Source organism: Oryctolagus cuniculus, chromosome 1, assembly GCF_051225735.1.
Source record: "Oryctolagus cuniculus isolate XC-2025 breed Fujian yellow rabbit chromosome 1, ASM5122573v1, whole genome shotgun sequence".
Lineage (NCBI taxonomy): Eukaryota > Metazoa > Chordata > Mammalia > Lagomorpha > Leporidae > Oryctolagus > Oryctolagus cuniculus.
Window position 1 is genome coordinate 91,562,190 of NC_142867.1, and position 18,480 is coordinate 91,580,669.

At 36.8% G+C, this 18,480-nt stretch overlaps 1 protein-coding gene across 2 annotated transcripts in view; it reads left to right on the top strand.

Annotated features, from left to right (window-relative positions):
• Window positions 1-18,480, top strand: part of CNTN5 (contactin 5) — a 1,376,886-nt gene that overhangs the window by 832,918 nt on the left and 525,488 nt on the right. For both annotated transcript variants that reach the window (XM_089312106.1, XM_051820359.3), the window contains exon 4: window positions 17,821-18,042. In XM_089312106.1, coding sequence (XP_089168232.1) covers window positions 17,821-18,042 — 222 coding nt within the window. The remainder of the gene's footprint in view (window positions 1-17,820; window positions 18,043-18,480) is intronic.

Genomic DNA, 18,480 nt, shown 5'->3' on the forward strand with positions numbered 1-18,480 from the left:
ATAGAACTGGCTCCCAACATGACGAATTTCAGTACATTACTCTTTGTTAGGAGGTGGTCATTGGATCTTTCACTTCAAAATCTTATATTTTAATATAAGAGAGAGGACCACAATGTACACATGTTCACAAATATATGATTTTCCTCCATTAACCTTTGCCAGAGCTAGGAGAAACCACATTTGATATACATTTTGTCTATAATTGAGCCTTTAACACCAAACTCAGACTCCTAGCTAATGCCTCATTTGACAAGGCTTAAATTCCTGAGGAATTTTTTGCACAGCTTTACCAAACTGTGGAGCTAATATGACCATATACAAACCTGATTCTAATTACTGCTTACTTCATTTTTATGTGATTTCCCTTAGTATGATGCTGTTGTATCAAAATGGCAAAGAGGAAGGGTTTCTAAATCATACCTTTGTGGAAATGTTGACATAACTTGTTTTAACTCTCACAAGCATGGTCGTCAATAGAATCTTCCATAGCTCTTTGAATTGTTTGGTCTGCCAGGTATTTCTTCTAGTCCTTTTTCTTTCATATTTCCCTAATATAAAAAGTTTCTACTATTTCCTCTGATGTAATTTACTTTTAGTCTCCTCGGTATATTTCTCTAGGTAGTGCTTCTTTAATGAGTATTGTCCACTCATCAAGTTTCATTACTTTTTATTACCATCAGTAAGGCTGCCTTTTAATAACGTATTATCATAAAGTCATAAGGCTATGGATACTATTTCAAAATAGAACTTAAAAACTGTCTTTGGTGATAATAGGTAGCAGGACTAATAGAAATGGATCATTTCAAAGAGAGGATCTATTTAGATATAAAAATTATGGCACAGCTATAGGAATGCCTCTTTAATCTATCATATAATTCATAAACAAATGGTCATTTTTTTACTATTCCCAGTTGTAATGAGAAATTACAGAAAACCAATCATGCCTTTAAACTTTTTCATTTATGTTCTAGTCAATGATACTTACTCAGTACTGACCACATGCAAGGCGCTGTGGTGGGCCCTGTCGGGGGTTAATTCAACTTCCTATTTCATTGCGGCAGATGACTACTTTACAGTTTATGCAGATTCTGCTAAGGACTCCTCTGAGAAACCACATATGATAACACTCCCTGGGAAATGCATTTATTAAAATTTTTATGCAACTCTCTCTTGGACATATTTTCTTTCCAGTAGAGAGAGAAAAATATGTTAATTATATCATGTATGTTTTTCATCTTTCTGATCTGAAAATCCATTCTTTCAGATATGGGTACCACTTTTAATACATGAATTAATTTTCACATTTCATCAGGACAGTGTATATTAGTTCATTTTCTAACCAACATTTTGTGTTAAAAATTTATTCAAACCTAACTTCTTAACATTGTCTAAGTCTTTTGTTTATCATTATGATGTAAGATCTAATATGTCCCCAAATATTCTAACTAATCTGCAAAATCTCTGCTATTCTATGAAAGCAAAAATAATTATAAGAAATAATTGTGAAGCTTACTTGCTTTTCCTTTAAGGTTTGAAGAATAGTGTAGTATTTTGGGTGGCGCATACCTCAATCAGAACAAAAATTGCTGTCACGCAATTGGAAACCATGTATTGGAAAGGTCTGGGGAGAAATTAGGAAGAGAGGATTACCTACAGCAGTGGCCATTGCTGTGGAGACGGTAGAACCAGGTCATGTGGAGATTGGGTTAGGGTTGCAAATACCTCTGGAACATCCAGGTGGAGATTTCACCCAAGACCTAGCCATAAAAGGTCTGAAGGCTAGGGGAGAGATCTGAGCTGTTTTTCCAGAAAGCCAAAGCAATCAATCCCAAGTCGATGAACTTGTTTGTACAAAGCAAAAACATTAGAGGTATATTTTTTTTATCATAATGAAGGCAAACCAACTTGCTAATTGAATGAATTTTCACTTTTCAGCTAGTTGCTTTGGCAGCTTGTAGACACAGCTTTGCAATCCCTGCTCATTAGGGTATTGGAAGTACAGCTCCCCACTCTCCTGGGAAGCAGTGTGATTTCATATACCATGGTAACCGAGGAATGAACATTTTCAATATGATATAATTAAACATTATGGAAAGAATGGATTAGGGTTCTTTGTGACATTTGGCTAAACATGCCAGCAAGCAAAAATACACAAATGAAGGTCACATTTGCAATTATTATAAAAGTATCTACATTTTAATTAGGTAGTTGATAAATGTCATTGAGTCTCAGCCACTGACCAACTGTCATTTTTTAAAAGAATAGGAAAAATGTCACCTAAAAAGTCGGAATTTTTTGCACTGTCATGAAGTTGAAAGTTGTAGCCCCAGTGAAATATGATCAGCATAAGTTGTTAAGTGGACATAGTGACAATCTCAAACAAAATTAAAAAAAAAATTGATAGCATGTGAGTTATCACTAATATAGGTTATCAAAAGTTGGTTTATAGCACTTTGCATTTATTCTGGAATCACATAAACCCACACAGCCTTGGAAGTCTCTTCTTCAAGAGTGCGATTGGTATAACATTTTTGGCTCACAGGTTTGTCTTAAATTCATTCTTAATTAATTTAAATTAAATATTCACTAACTTTTTTTCCTCCAATGACAAGCCAACTTTCTTAACTACAGTTTTGTACGTGTAATGCAGATAAAAGAAATTAATATGACCTCTTAGATATGTACATTTTTTGAACTTTTGATAGTATTTAATTAAAAGTTACTTTTCCATTTACTCTGAAAAAAATAATAAATAGAATTTACCTTCAGGCAGACATTTGGACCAGCAGTTAAGTTCCCAATTAGGACCCCTAAGTCTCAAATTGGACTACCAGGGTTTAATCTGTCTGGCTACTAATTCCAGCAGCTTCCTGCTAATGCAGGGACCAGGAGGCAGTGGTAATGGCCCTAGTTGGGCTTGTAACACTGACATGGATACATGGAATTAGACCCTGGCTCTCATTTTATGCCGCTTCCTAGCCCTACTTGTGGGCATTAGAAGAGTGAACCAGTGGGTGGTAGCTCCTTTCTCTGTTTCTTTGTATTTGAAATTTTAAAAAATTACATAATTTTGGTCTAATGTGAATTTCCTACTGAATTAGCTTATGAAAGTTAAATAAAAAAGAGTAAAAATATGTGGGAGTAATTCAAAAAGGTTGTGAAAAATGTGTACTCTTAATTTCATTTTTTTTCATCTTTATGAACTTTTTAAGGTACTCCCACATATATTAATATTAGGGTCAGTCTCACTGATTGTTCTAACCAGAGATTCTTAAAGTGGTCATAAGTATATTCAAAAGGCAAATAAAAATCATGAAACAATCCATAAGTTTTACTAAATGAAAATATAAATCTACTTGATATAGTAAAACTAAAAGCAAAATGCTATTGTAAAAGCAATCATTAATGGTCAGAGTACATAAAATGACCCGAGGAATCAAGAAAACAAAAGCATAACCAAAAAAGGAAAAAAATCTATTCAAATTATGATTTAATGAGGACATATGTATATAAGAAAGTACAATATAGGACTAATAAACAAAATGAAAATCTGAGTAATAATGACCATTACTATCACATTTTAGCAACTGAAGAGATGACTGGCTTTAACAACTATGTAATAAAATAATACACAAATTATCCTATTGAAATATAAAAGAGTCATTCTATGGTGGTTATAGGAATATAAGTAAGTTGAACTTCCTAGAAAATGATTTTATAACAGCTATTTTCAAAATCAAAAATGTCACTACTATGATGACCTTTTGAGAAAACTATACTCATAAAGCCAAATATTTATGTGCCAGGATATTCCCACCACATTATTTATGACAGATAAATTAATCTAATTACATGGGCAGGGTTGAATAAATTGTAAAAAGACAACTGGTTTATTATGAAATCAGTGAAAGGCTGCTGCAGGACATTTGTAACAGAACTAAATGATCAGAGTATAATACTAAGTGAAATTAGATGACTGTGCTACAAAGTGATTGTAGTTTTCATCAAACAGAACAAAAAATCTGATTAGTACATCATTGTGTCTATAAATCAATTGGAGATATGTCAGTTTGTTTTGGTAAAGTGTGCTATTTCTGCATATCAAGACCAGAGATGATTTTGATTCTGCCATGAGCCTATAGTTGAAATCAGGATATTTAAAATCAAAGTTCAGGGAAATCTTACTGTACCTCTATTCCTTTTGGATCTCAACCCCAGAGCATATGCCTGTAGGGAAAGGATCAACACCTCACATCCTGAAGTCCAAACAGAAAGAATAAAAGGTAGAGAAGTTAAATACTCAGATTTGGAAAGCTTTCATATTCCTTTGAAATTTAATTCAAATGGAAGACTTTTGACTTGATACATTGTAGCACTGATGATCTGTAGGTAACATTTTCACAATTAAGAGTTGATTTTTGGTAGTTGGGGTTGGCTAGATGATGGGTAAGTGTCACAGATGAGGTCAACAAGTGGAGGTGGCACCGATGATGACAAGAACATACTGAATGAACCTGCAAAACTCTGGCTTGCCTGATGTCTTTGTTTCAAATAAACTAAGTGACTGGACCCAATGCACTGTCAGTTCCGTCAGGAACAACACAACCACAGCAAGGGAGTGCTTTGATATTAAGTTGCAATATTTCATCTGCTAAATGAGAGCTCCTGGGAATTAGGTAAAAATGTCATTGAGAAATTTGATGTATTTTCTTGGAGGGAATTGTTTCCATTCCCTTTCATATGTGGCTCACTAACCCCTAGTTCCTAGAGCCAAAGCTTGTAGGATTGCCTTTGAAGAAAGATGCCTCATAATGAGGTCATTTGAGGACTTCTTTGCTAACTTCCCTTGTAGGGATTTCTCAGCAACCTTTTCATGTGCTAAGTAGCAAAATAAAAATCAAAAACACATTTCCAGTATGCTAATTTCCACTGTGAGAAATGACCAAAGTGAAATACAAATTCCATCTCTACTGCAAAGCAGTTTTTGATAGTTATTAGGTGTTTTTTCCTAGACACTTCCACACAAGTTAACTTGAATCTTAATTCCATTATGCACCTATTTCACCCTCCATTTTTTAAAAATTTTATTTATTTGAAAGACAGAGTTACAGAGGAAGGTAGAGACACAGAGAGAGAGAGAGGTCTTTCATCCGCTGGTACACTCCCCAAATGGTCACAATGGCAGGAACTGAGCCCATCAGAAGCCAGGATCCAGGAGCTTCTTCCGGGTCTCCCATGTGGGTTCAGGGACCCAAGGACTTGGGCCATCTTCTACTGCTTTCCCAGGCCATAGCAGAGAGCTGGGTCGGAAGTGGAGCAGCTGGGATTCAAACTGGCACCCATATGGGATGCTAGTGTTGGTAGGCCAGGGCTTTAACCCACTGCAACACGGTGCTAGCTCCTCAACCTCCATTTTAATATAGAGGCTTATGGCTCGAATATCACATTGAGACTGTGTAACTGGAAAATCAGCAAGAAACACCAAAAGATGGTAAGCATGAGGTTTTCTATAATGGCAAAATATGAAGAAATTTATTTGCTTAAAGCAGCGAACCAAGCAGGAAGCAATTCACTTACCCAGGGGGGAATATACAACTTCCTTGGTTCCTATCAGTGTATTTTTAGAGATACACATTTTTCCAGGAGAATACTCATGGGGTTTGAGGATTCCACTGAACCTGAGAAAAACTTTGATATTTTTTAAAAAATTTTTATTACATAGAAACCTTGTATTTGAGGTATACAAATTTCAGGCATTTCATAAATACAAATTTAGGAACATGGTGATAGGCACAGTCTTTGCCCATGCCCATGCCAATGTCTTGCAGGGTTTCCCCAGTGTTATCTAGTAATTTGATGGTATCAGGTTGTAAATTTAGGTTTTTGATCCATTTTGAGAAAGCTATGGATATTTGTGTTAATTTTACATCCTGCCACTTTACCAAGCTCTTTTATGAGTTCCAATATATCTTAGTGGAGCCTTTTGAATCTCCTATATATAGAATCATGTCATCTTCAAATAGGGATAGTTTGACTTCCTCCCCAATTTGTATCCCTTTTTCTTTTTCTTTTGCTCTAAAACTTCTAGGACTATACTGAATAGCAATGGTTCTATATCTCAGTGGGAATGCTTGCCTGGTTCTGTATCTTAGTGGCAGTGCTTCCAACTTTTCCCCATTCAATACGATGCTGGCCATGGGTTTGTCATAAATTTCTGTGATAGTTTTGAGGAATGTTCCTTCTATACACAATTTGCTTAAGCTTTTGATCCTGAAAGGATGTTACATTTTATCAAATGCTTTCTTTGTATCTATTGAAATAATTATATGGTTTTGTTCCTCAGTTTGTTAGTATGATGTGTCATATTGGTTTGTGAATGTTGAATCGTCCCTGCATACCAGGGGTAAATCCCACTTGGTCCAGGTGAATGAGCTTTCTAATGTGTTGTTGGATTTGATTGGCTAGTATTTTGTTGAGGATTTTTGCATCTGGGAGTGGCTAGTGTTTTATTCCCTTTCTATTATATGGCTTTGAAAATAACACTATCTTCTCTGTAAAGCCACTATGACAATATAGGCACATTTTTATCTGAGTGTTGGAATTTGTCTACATTCTGTGATTCTCAGGTGATTTCCCTGGACTTTATTATTCTTTGTTTCTAAGAACAGTTCAAAGACAAAGTTTGTGTATTTTGTTGCTTTTGTATTTCTGCAGTTACCTTTTGGCAGGTGATACATAAAACATAACCAATTTATTTGTGTTGAATAAATGTTAAATCCCATTCTGCATTATGTGTGTTTATGCTGAAACACATAATTGTTTTTAGCTATCTGGATTTCCATAAATGTAATTAACCATCTTCAATTACATTACTAAATACACAATTGATTGAGTGCAGTCAAATTATATGTATTCTAGGGTTTATACCTCACCATAAAAAACGTGAACAAAATGAAACACACATGTTTATTATTCATATCACTGATATAATGAAAGGATAATTTGCCCATGGAATAGTTTCCAAAACTAGGGTGAAGGTATTTTGTTTAATGATTTTAATTTGAAGCATTTATTGCTAAATAATGTCACCTGTGATTCATGAGTGTCAACTACATAACTGATCTATTTTAGGCACATGCAGAAAAGAAAGTTATAAGATGATATAATCATTACAGGCTTAAAAGTTCACTGAAACCTTTAATTATCTAAAGAATGAATTCTTTAGTCACTAAATTGTTTTGGTTATATATCAAACCTTACTTCTGTCCTTACTGATATCTTCAGTAATATCTGTATTCATCCTGTGAAGGAAATGCCAATTTAAAGCAATTATACACTATGCTTTTAGTAATTGAAAGAGATATTATCTGTGTTGTAGACATTTTTGAACTTCAAATAAATGTAAAAAAACACAAACTAGGAAAACTTGAAGACTTCCTTTTTTCTCAATAAGTACATGTAATCCCAAGTTTAACATGGATCATATATGTGATATGTATGTTCCCACAAATAAGAATTTACTATTTAGAAAGGAAAATAAAGTTCACCATATTTTAATCTTTATGAATTTAAATATAAACAGTATATCTCATAAGGGGTATTAGACATAATTCAGAAATGTTTTTTTAACCCATAAATTTGTCTACTTTTCAATCATATGCACAACTTTTAATTTCTCCACTTAATATCTTAGCATTATTACAGTTTAGATGCCTGATTTTTGGTTCTGGAGAATTTCATCCACTACATATATTTTCTTGCTCTCACAACTAAAACACTGTAAAGTTTATACATAATATATTCTTGAAGAAAGTGCTGGTTTAAGACATAACATATATCTGATTAACACTGTTTTGAGCTCCGCTCTGCCACAGTTGCAGATAACCATATTGCAAAGATGCGTGTTTTATAAATTATTAACCATTTGTCAGTGTGCTTCACACACCTGGCTTCACTGAGGTGGTACATCCCTCCTTACGAGCTTCATAAAACACCAGCAGGCTAAAGTTGCACAGTTATCATTAATTCTCTTCAAAGAGAGGACAGCCTTAGCAATTACCCTGAAAAGGTCAGATATCAAATTTCTTTATGCTGACTTTGATGCCAAATTTAGTCATACTGCTGGCTTGGGTATTGGATGACTTTTGCTTTTGCTGTACTTTGTCATCAATATTTCCTGCTACTCTTGGTCACTTGGCTCATGAGACAGTGATGAAGCATTGATATTCCTGATAGCATCACGTTACTGTTAGCTTATTTATACTTATTTAAGAGCTTAAATAAATATTTTAAATCAAACCAGAATGAATTTATATGAGACAACTGTCATTTTGTAAGCTTTTGTTAGTACTTACCCTTTGGTAGCTACAAAAATTAGCAGGATTATATGGGAATTTGATAGAAAAGATACAAATACAGGATTCTGTAGTGATATTCTAGTTTTGTCATCAGTATTTCAAAAGCTTTACAGTTCCTTGTAAACATGTTTTTCACACTTAGGGACAGAAATAGAATGCTAAAGTATAACTGGTATGAAAAAATTTAGAAATATTTAAAATACAGTAAGGTATTAAATATTTTAAACTATATCTCCTATCATGTCGAAATTTTATTTGGTTTTATTCATAAACATTGTCATAAGGAATTCTAATTCTATATATTCTATTATTTAATTAATATCATTTATATTCAGTAACAATATTATTATCTAAAAAATGACCTTTTCGGCCGGCGCCGCGGCTCACTAGGCTAATCCTCCGCCTAGCGGCGCCGGCACACCGGGTTCTAGTCCCGGTCGGGGCGCCGGATTCTGTCCCGGTTGCCCCTCTTCCAGGCCAGCCCTCTGCTGTGGCCCGGGAGTGCAGTGGAGGATGGCCCAGGTGCTTGGGCCCTGCACCCCATGGGAGACCAGGAAAAGCACCTGGCTCCTGGCTCCTGCCATCGGATCAGCGCGGTGCGCCGGCCGCAGCGCGTCGGCCGCGGCGGCCATTGGAGGGTGAACCAACGGCAAAAGGAAGACCTTTCTCTCTGTCTCTCTCTCTCACTGTCCACTCTGCCTGTCAAAAAAAAAAAAAAAAAAAAAAAAAAAAAAAAATGACCTTTTCAGTAATGACAAGGGATGTTATTAGTTCCATGACAGCAAGTGGTGACAATGTCATTCTGACTTGGTAGAAGACAATTTTATTAAATAATATAAGTTCTATTGTCCCTGTGTCATCTGATTAGGAAATATTTAATGAAAGCATTAATATTTACTCCTACCGAACCTCCATCTGGAATTTCATGGTGTGAGAGCACCAGGTTAATTGAGTTTTATCACAAAATCTCTGGGCCACTTTAAGAATAAGTGTAACCCACATTCCCTAAGGTCTGATCTATAAAAAGTAAGAAAATGGAGAAAGATGATTAATGTTTAACTAGATTCCGCTGACATCTTCAGCACAGATATTTATTACATGATTGAGTGACTGATTAGGGTTTTTCTGTGAAAAGAAATTATGAGTCACTCTTCTTTCCAAATGCTATTCAGAAATACAGGTGGTCTTCCCTTAGGCAATCACTGAGATATATGGGTGTTGAGTTTTCTACAGATCTTTAGAATCTGTTGGTGGTCAAATTTTGTTTTTCTTAAAAATCCGCATGTGAGAATATACCTATTTGGAAAGTAAAAGCATAACAATTTCCTGTCCATTATCCATCTCTTAATTCTTCAGAGTAAAGTATGTATTTATACATCTTATTTTGGCATTTATATTTGGATTGTGTGATCCAGTATCAAAACTGGAAGTGATAAGACCAGTATTTAATTATGCCCACCAGATAAGTGTATAACTAAGATATAAATAATATAAATGTATATCATTTATAAATTCTTACTATCATCCAGGCACAGTTCCAATGGCTTTATGTGTATTAGCTTATTTAATGTCTACACCAATCCACGAGAGAGGGCCTGTTGTTACTCCCTTTCTAAAGGAAGAGAAGCTGAGTTTTTGTGAGGTAGAGTCCAGATATAAATTCATGCCATTTGCCTTTGGAATCCATGCTGCAGGATTACTGACAAAGCTATGCTCACTCAAAACTCTCAGTGAGTAAAATCAGTGGCTGTGGTTTAGGGAAAATATATATGTACCAAAGCTGAGAGTAGGGAACTTTCTTCCCAGAACTTGAGCCATATCAGTGCTGTAAAACAATAGATTTTTCTCAAATTTTTTTCCAATTTTTTAAAATATATTTAAGGTATACAAGTTTCATGTATTTGATATATACAAATTTAGGAACATAGTGTTACTTCCTCCCTACACTCCCTCCCACCCACACTCACACCCTTCCTCCTCCTCTCTTTCCTATTCCCTTTCATCTTTTTTTTTTTTTTTTTTTAACAAAGATCAATTTCCAGTTAACTTTATACTCATAAGGCTAAGTAAAGAGTTTAACAAGTTGGCCGGCACAGTGGCTCAATAAGCTAATCCTCCGCCTGCGGCACCGGCACACTGGGTTCTAGCCCCGATCGGGGCACCGGATTCTGTCCCAGTTGCCTCTCTTCCAGGCCAGCTCTCTGCTATGGCCCGGGAGTGCAGTGGAGGATGGCCCAAGTTCTTGGGCCCTGCACCCACATGGGAGACCAGGAGAAGCACCTGGCTCCTGGCTTTGGATCAGCATGGTGCGCCGGCCCCAGCAGCCATTGTGGGGTGAACCAATGGCAAAGGGAGACCTTCCTCTCTGTCTCTCTCTCTCTCTCTCACTGTCCACTCTGCCTGTCAAAAGAAAAAAGAAAAAAAAGAGTTTAACAAGTAGTATGAAAGAAAAAACACTGTTCATTAATAGTTGAATCAAGTACTGTTAAAAATTATGGAATCTCAGTTGGGTCTTTCTTTTTTTTTTTTCATCTCAAAATGTCAATTTCACTCCTATAGATTATCTTTTAGGTACTCTATTAGTTACCATAGATCAGTGAAAACAGGGTATTTGTCTTTTTGGGATATAATTTGTTTTGAAGTTTCCTCTCAAATTTATATGCCAGTTTGCATCATTGAATGTGTAGTAGTTCTCAACTGTATATACTTTTAGACTTACTTTTCTGAATGTTCCTCTACTAATACACTACCAACTGGTAACACTCTGTTAATACTCCCAGGTTATAGAGTGCACGAAGGCAAAGGCCATTGTGATTTACTCAGAACAAAATCCTGAATTCCTGACACACTATAAGAATCAATGAAGAGTTATTGAAAAGAAATTCATAAATTCTGAATGAGAAAGAAGTGAATTAGGGAGAAAAAAAATGATGTTTAAAGTTGATGAAAGAAAACAAAGAATTATGAGCAGAAGGCATACTGTCCAAAACCTATGATTTCTTTCACTGGCTTCTTTGAAATCCTTGACCCAGAATTTAGACCTACCCCACTCTCCTGTTTTTAAGGTGACACCATTTGGAGTGATGCAATTTCTGAATTCTGAATAAAATTTATGAAAGGATCTAAACCAAAGGATGCCTTTGAGTGACAGAGGTCAGGAATTTTAGGAGTTGAAGCAGAACTACAAAAGGAAAATAAGGGTTTTTCTCTCGTAAAGTAGGAGTTAGAAAGAGCATAGGAAATATCAGCATATCAAAGACTTATGGGTGGGTCCAGGTAAGTGAGAGTGAATTAAGTATGGAATTCATCCTGGGTAGGGAAGCTGGTATTCATTAGTAAGGTCATTTAGGGGAAAATTTTAATGGAGTAAAGATATTTCCTAGTGTACACTAACATTTAAAGGTTTAAGAGACAAAGAAGAACTAAGAAAAAAGATAAAAGAGTGGTGAGTGAAATAGGAATAAAGACAAGAGACTGCATACTGGAAAAAATGTTTAAAGATAGAAAAAGTGATTGTGTAAGACACCGTAGATGTATTACTAGCAAAAGAGAAACTGCTCCTTAGATTTAACCATGGCATGGATGATTGACTTTATGTGAGACTTCTGTGGAGTGGTAGAAGCAAGACTGTTGGGATAGATTAAAAGCAGAATGGCAAGAAAGGAATTATACATGTTGACAATAGATACTGCTGCTGAAAGTCTTGGTGCATGGTATGAAATAGGTGGAAATAATGACAAGGCCAAGATTCCTTTTAAAAGGAATTCAAGTTTTGTGTAATTATGGAAGCGTTCTAAAATATCAACATTGACAGAGAGATGAAAAGAATTTTCTAGACAGCTGTTTTTGAGCAGCCAAGAACAGATAGAATGGCATTTGCACAAAAATGGAGAGATTGCCTATATTAAATGTATTTACTGGGGCCAGTGTAGTGGCATAATAGTAAAGCTGCTGCCCGCAATGCCTGCATTCCAGATGTATTCTGGTTCTAGTCCCAGCTGCACCATTTCTGATCCAGCACCCTGTTAATGGCCTGGGAAAGCAGCAGAGGATGTCTCAAGTCTTTGGGCTCCTGATACCAAAAAAGCCTCTGGCTTAAGACCAGCCCAGTTCCAGCAGTGCAGCCATCTGGGGAATGAACCAGCAGATGGAAGAGTGCGTGTTCTCTCTTTCTCTGTAATCTCTTCAAATAAATAAATCTTTTAAAAATTACTTATTTACTTAGTTATTTCAGAGGGAGAGAGAGAAAAAGAAAGGTTGTTCCCAATAACTGAGGTTAGACATTGCACCAGGCTGAAGCTGGGAGTGAGGAAGACATTCAGATTGCTCATGTAGGTGACAAGGACTCAAATACTAAACCATCAGTGTTATCTCCCTTGGTCTACCTTGGGAAGAGGCTGGAATTGGGAGCCAGCATGAGGAATTACACCCAGGTACTCCAATGTGAGACACAAGAGTCTTCACCAGTCTCAACTGCTAGACTAAAGGCCCATCCAGAGAAGTTGGCCTTTAATATGTACAGACAATTCATTCATATGATTTGACTCATGTAGGCGATAGTAAGGCAGGGGACATGGGAATATATATCAATGGTGGGAACATATGATCACTTTCTTTTTCTCAAGAAACAAGGAAACACCATCAACAGCCAAGTCAAGAAGGTGTAGACTTGAAGATATAGAGATAAGATATATATTGTTCATTTTGCAGGGTACAAGAGTGAATAGGTTATAGGAACACAATAGTATTTTTCTGGAAGCTTACAGAGCCCACTTGAGATTGTCATGAACTGAGGTGACAGGAGCGTGATTCTGTGTTCTCCAGCTACAGAGGATGTCGATAGTGGGATTTAACTAGAAAGTGGGGTGGACTACAAAATCAGCTGGATGTTAAGGGTAGTGTGTTGGAGGTGCACTAAAGAAAAGTTACAGAGCATGAACTCTCACCTGGAGAGGGAAACAATGGAGGAAATGAGAGGAAGACACAGAAGAGTGAAAGGGTATTTAGATCAGTAGGGTATGGGTGATGAAAGAGTGGAGACCTTAGGTAGGAAGCGATGGAATGAGAAGATGGACAGAAATGTAAATGCTATTTAAATTCGGTGTGGGAAGGACACGCAGTTAGTTTTCACCCTCAACAGAATCGTATTTGTTACCAATCCCCTCTCTTAGAGCAGAGGGTTGGACAAAGTCCTACACATGAAACACAACCACTTGCTCATGTACTTTTTGCTAATCTGTCTCTTTTTCGGAGCCAAAGCCGCCCAGATTTGGGACTGAGGAGTGAGAAACTGAAGATGTCAAAGAAAGGGGTTGGGCTGCCATGAGGTCATCAAGTATGAGAAGTTTAAGATACTCCTGATAGAAGAAAAGACCTGACTGAATGGATAGTTATAGGTGGACCATGAGACAGATCGAAGTCACAGTCCAAGGCCTGTGACTGTACAGCAAATGGAGCGGAAATGGCAGGGTGGGGGTTCCAGACACTCGGCAGAGCTTGGAAAGTCCACATTTTGGCTCTGCCTCCACTTCACATCTTCTCCAAGAACCAGCCATTGGAACAGGCAGGCAGCTTCAGGACTGCCGGGTGCCCTGTCTCTGCAGCGCCAGCCTCCGTGCCCTTGATCTCTGCACTGATCTTCCATGCTGCTGACTGACCCATGAGCTGTAAAGACTCTCTTCCCTTTCTCTCAGTGACGTTCCCCCTTGTCTGCTTTCCCTCTTTCTTTCTAGGTTCCACTATTTGCTTTTTCTCTTAAATGCTGATAATCCTCAATACTCTATTTTCAAGCCTCCATTTTTTATTTTACATACTGCCATGGTAACATGTCTATTATCCTAGCTCCGTCTGTCTGTCTCAATCTATCCATTTATCACACAATCATCCCTCTCAAGAGCCTGCCTCTCCTTTTTGTTTGCAGAATCTTACAATCTGTCTGCATACCCTGGGGGCATCTCAGACTCTATCCCTATTCAAAGCTACATTCATAAGCTTTCCATGTGCCGTTTCTCACTTTCCTTCCTCTGCTTCCAATTTAATCCATTAATAATTTCATTGAAGTTTCAGAATGTTCTTGGAAAAATGGAACTAAAAGGTACCGTGAATTTTCCATGAACTTTGTGAAGCACCCTCGTACGATAGTACGATAGTACGATAGTACGTACCTGTTTCTGAATAATCTTCACCTGTATTTGGCTCTTTAATAGTCTTTCTTCCTTTTGTGTTGTTCAATATTGCAGTGCAGCCAGGGTGACTTTTTAAGATTTATTTATTTATTAAAAAGGCAAATTTACAGAGAGAGAGAGAGAGAGAATATTTTCCATCTGCTGATTCACTCCCAGATGGCTGAAACAGCCAGGGCTGGGCCAGGGCTGGACTAGGCCAAAGCTAGGGACTTCAGCTGGTTCTCCGCATGGGTACAGGGGGCCAAGCACGTGGGCCATCTTTTGCTGCTTTTCCCAGGCCTTTGCCTTTAGTGGTGGTCTGGATAAGAGATAGAGCAGCTAGGACAGGAACCACAGACCAGATGGGATGCAGGTCTTGCTGGTGGATTTACTTGACAGGCCTTTACACAATGCTGGCTTTAGCCAGAGTGATCATGCTAAAATGGTGATGGCTTTCCTGTTGGGGACAGACTAGTTGAGCATTTCATTGTTGGTCCAGTCTTACTTGTCCACTCACCCTTTCCCTCACACACTGGACTCCTGACTATTATAATCCATTAAGCATGATATCAATTCTTTCCAGGTTTTCATATATTCTCTGTCCTTTGTCTAAAATATCTTTCCTTCTCTATTCAGAGCTTCCCTGCGATAATTACTAATGGGCTTTCAGGATCCAGTTCAGATAGAAGTTTCCCTGGAAGGCATTTTCTGATGGCCCAAAACTAAATGAGCGGATTCACTATCTTGTCAGGGATTCTATGGGTCCCTGAATTTACTATTCTGTTACATTGGATTGGATTAAACTTGCATGCATATTTGTCTTTTATATCCACTAGCTTATAATGCCCTGGAGGCTGGAGAAATATCTTATGAACCTCTGTGTCCCTAGCATTTGGCACCAGCAAAATTGTCAGTATGTGCTTGTTGACTGCACAAATGAATAAAAAAATTGTCAGATTGCTAGAAACAGTTTTGAGTTCACATTAATTGATGAAAAGAGTGTATGAACTACAACAGATAAAAGTGATTACATAATAAATGAAGCGTTGGCTTGGAGCACAAGGCCAAATTAACATTTGGCTCATCTATGGAGTGACAGTTCTGTACCACTGGACAAGTATCTGTTTTGAGATATATGTATATATGATTTATATATATATATGTTATTTACATATATATGATTTACATATACCTATATATGTATATGATTTACTCCCATGATGATTATTCTGGACTTTAAAAAAACTCATTATACTCCTTCTAGTTTTACAGTAATTGGTTTTATCTAGCTTTAAGGACTCTAAAAGCACATTCCCATCCTGCATTTTAATTTTTAATACTAATGTGGGATAATCCTTTTTCCCTTTTTATATATGAACAGGACAGGATGCTAAAATACAAAGTGACAAGGAGCACTGAGAAATGAATAGGCTCAGAAACTCCTGCTCCAAACCACCTTAAAGGAAAACTCATTCTTTTTTCATTACTTTACACCTCTAGGTAGCAAAACTTGCATGTAATTCTGGATTGTAAAAGAGATTTTATATCTCCCCATAATCTGTTCTCACATCGTTTTCCCAGGAGAAGACAGCTATTTTCAGTTAAAATTGATCCACCTTTACCAGACTTGTGGTTGAACAGCAGAGACTAAAGGATGTGAATCTCTTCACAACTCCTGGTGGGCTTGGACTACACATATCATGCTCATTTTAAGTGTGGAAAACATCTAAAAATACACTTTTGAGTTTCAGAGAATTCATATTTACAACTTCACAGAACAGAAAATGTTAATTTGATGCTTATCGCCTAAAGTGTTATTTTCAAATCTCAGAATTGCTTCTTGAATTCCAGAATATATTTATGAGGCAATATAATGGTTCTAAATAATTTCAATTGTGATAAATATTTCTATGATAATGTTTACCAACCACTAAGTTTAAACTTCATACATTTTGAACAAAAATGCCTTCCTTTTTTTCTTTTAATTTGTAGTTTTCTATGTGACTTGTAGAATCAATTCAAAGAACATAATGATGATTTTCTTAAAAGTATTACCAAGGTTTGTCAATTGTCGAGTTCAATTGATATTTGCCAAAAACATTCCATTCTTAATTGTTCTAGAGAATTCATCATATTTGTATTTTTAACAATTTGATCAGTGTGCTGAACTTATTCTCTACTTTGGACGTAAAGAAGAGTTAGTAGAGAGGCTGGCGCTGTGGCTCACTTGGTTAATCCTCCGCCTGCGGCACCTGCATCCCTTATGGGCGCCAGTTTCTAGTCCTGGTAGCTGCTCTTCCAGTCCAGCCCTCTGCCATGGCCCGAGAGGGCAGTGGAGGATGGCCCAGGTGCTTGGGCCCCTGCACCCACACGGGAGACCGGGAGGAAGCACCTTACGCCTGGCTTCGGATTGATGTAGCTCCGGTCAGAGCCACCATTTGCGGGTGAACCAATGGAAGGGAGACCTTTCTCTCTGTCTCACTCTCTCACTGTCTGACTCTATCTGTCAAATAAAAAATAAATTAATTAAAAAAAAGAAGAATTAGTAGAATCTATTCCATTCCCTGTTTGATCTTATCTAGCCAATCACCTTGAAAATGAAAATAAAATGTGAACATTTCTCAATAACCAAAAGAAGTAGGAATTGTATGACTATTCCCACTTAAAAATATTAAGCTATATAAATTATGTAACACCTACAAAATAAGTTATAACTAAGATTTTTATGTTTTTTAACAAATTTGCTTTTCAAGAATATGAAAAATATTACACATCCTCGTGAACATATTAGTGGCACATTAGATGCATATCTTCTGCATGATAAAGTTTAAGTGATGGGTATGAATCTAAAATTCTAGACTGTGAGCATGTTGTCTTTTGCTCCTCTTCTGAAATAATAGATGCCACTGTTCTAATATATATGAAAGAATATTGAAATATTAATAAAAAATTTAAAAATGCCCCAATATTTTTTTACAAAAACAGTATAAGCCTAAGTCTTTTGGTTTCCTTTCACTGCCTTTCCCTTTTGCTGCCCTGCTTTCTCTTTCTTTTTCTTTCATATATATATATATTTGTTATTTATTTCTTACAGTAGACCAGCAGTATAATCAACGGAATTTTCAGAAAACACTAAAAACCTAAAAGTATTACCATACTTTCCCCTGTCTCACTGCATTTTGAATTTGACTATAGCACCAGAGAAGTTTCCATTAATTTCTTCAGAAAAAACTTTTCATAGAAACAACATAAAGCAGTGTCCTAAATAATTCACTTTTTATTATTTTTTTCTTTTACAGATTATTCCAAAGCTCTTCCTGGTCTTCCCACTTCACACGCTGCATTGCTAAGAATTAAAAAGAGTTCTTCCTCATCTCTCTTGGGTTCGAGGGCCAGATCCCGATACAGCAGCACTTCATTAGGAACACTGAGCGTTTCCTCACCCAGCTGGCGAGGGGTGGCTCAACATTATTATTCTCCAATCAATCTTTATCATTCCTCAGATGCCTTCAAACAGGATGGTAAGTGTCAAAGAAAAATTGCTCCAGATGAAGTTAAACAAAGAACAGTTTATTCAAGACTGTTGCAGTGGGGAGAGACATGGAACTCAGCTTCTGTGTAACAGAGGGCCACAGAATTTTTAAGGGGTGATATGGAAAATTTGAGGATGTTGGAGGAAAAAATGCACAGTATGATTAGGCCATCCATGTTTATTAATAGTGCATATTGAAGTTTGGCGTCTAGCCCACAGAAACCCTATGTTTGCTGAAAACTTATTTTCAGTTGGAGAGCTCCCAGGTCCCTCAGATAGGTATCCCTAGGTTGATGAAATGGAAAAAGTTTGGGATGTGATTTACATCTCAGGGGGGCACAGAATTAATTTACAATTGTAAGTTTCTAAGTGCTGTAAATTAAATGCTGTAAGAAATGAAGACTATAGTCAGGGTGATCTACTATCT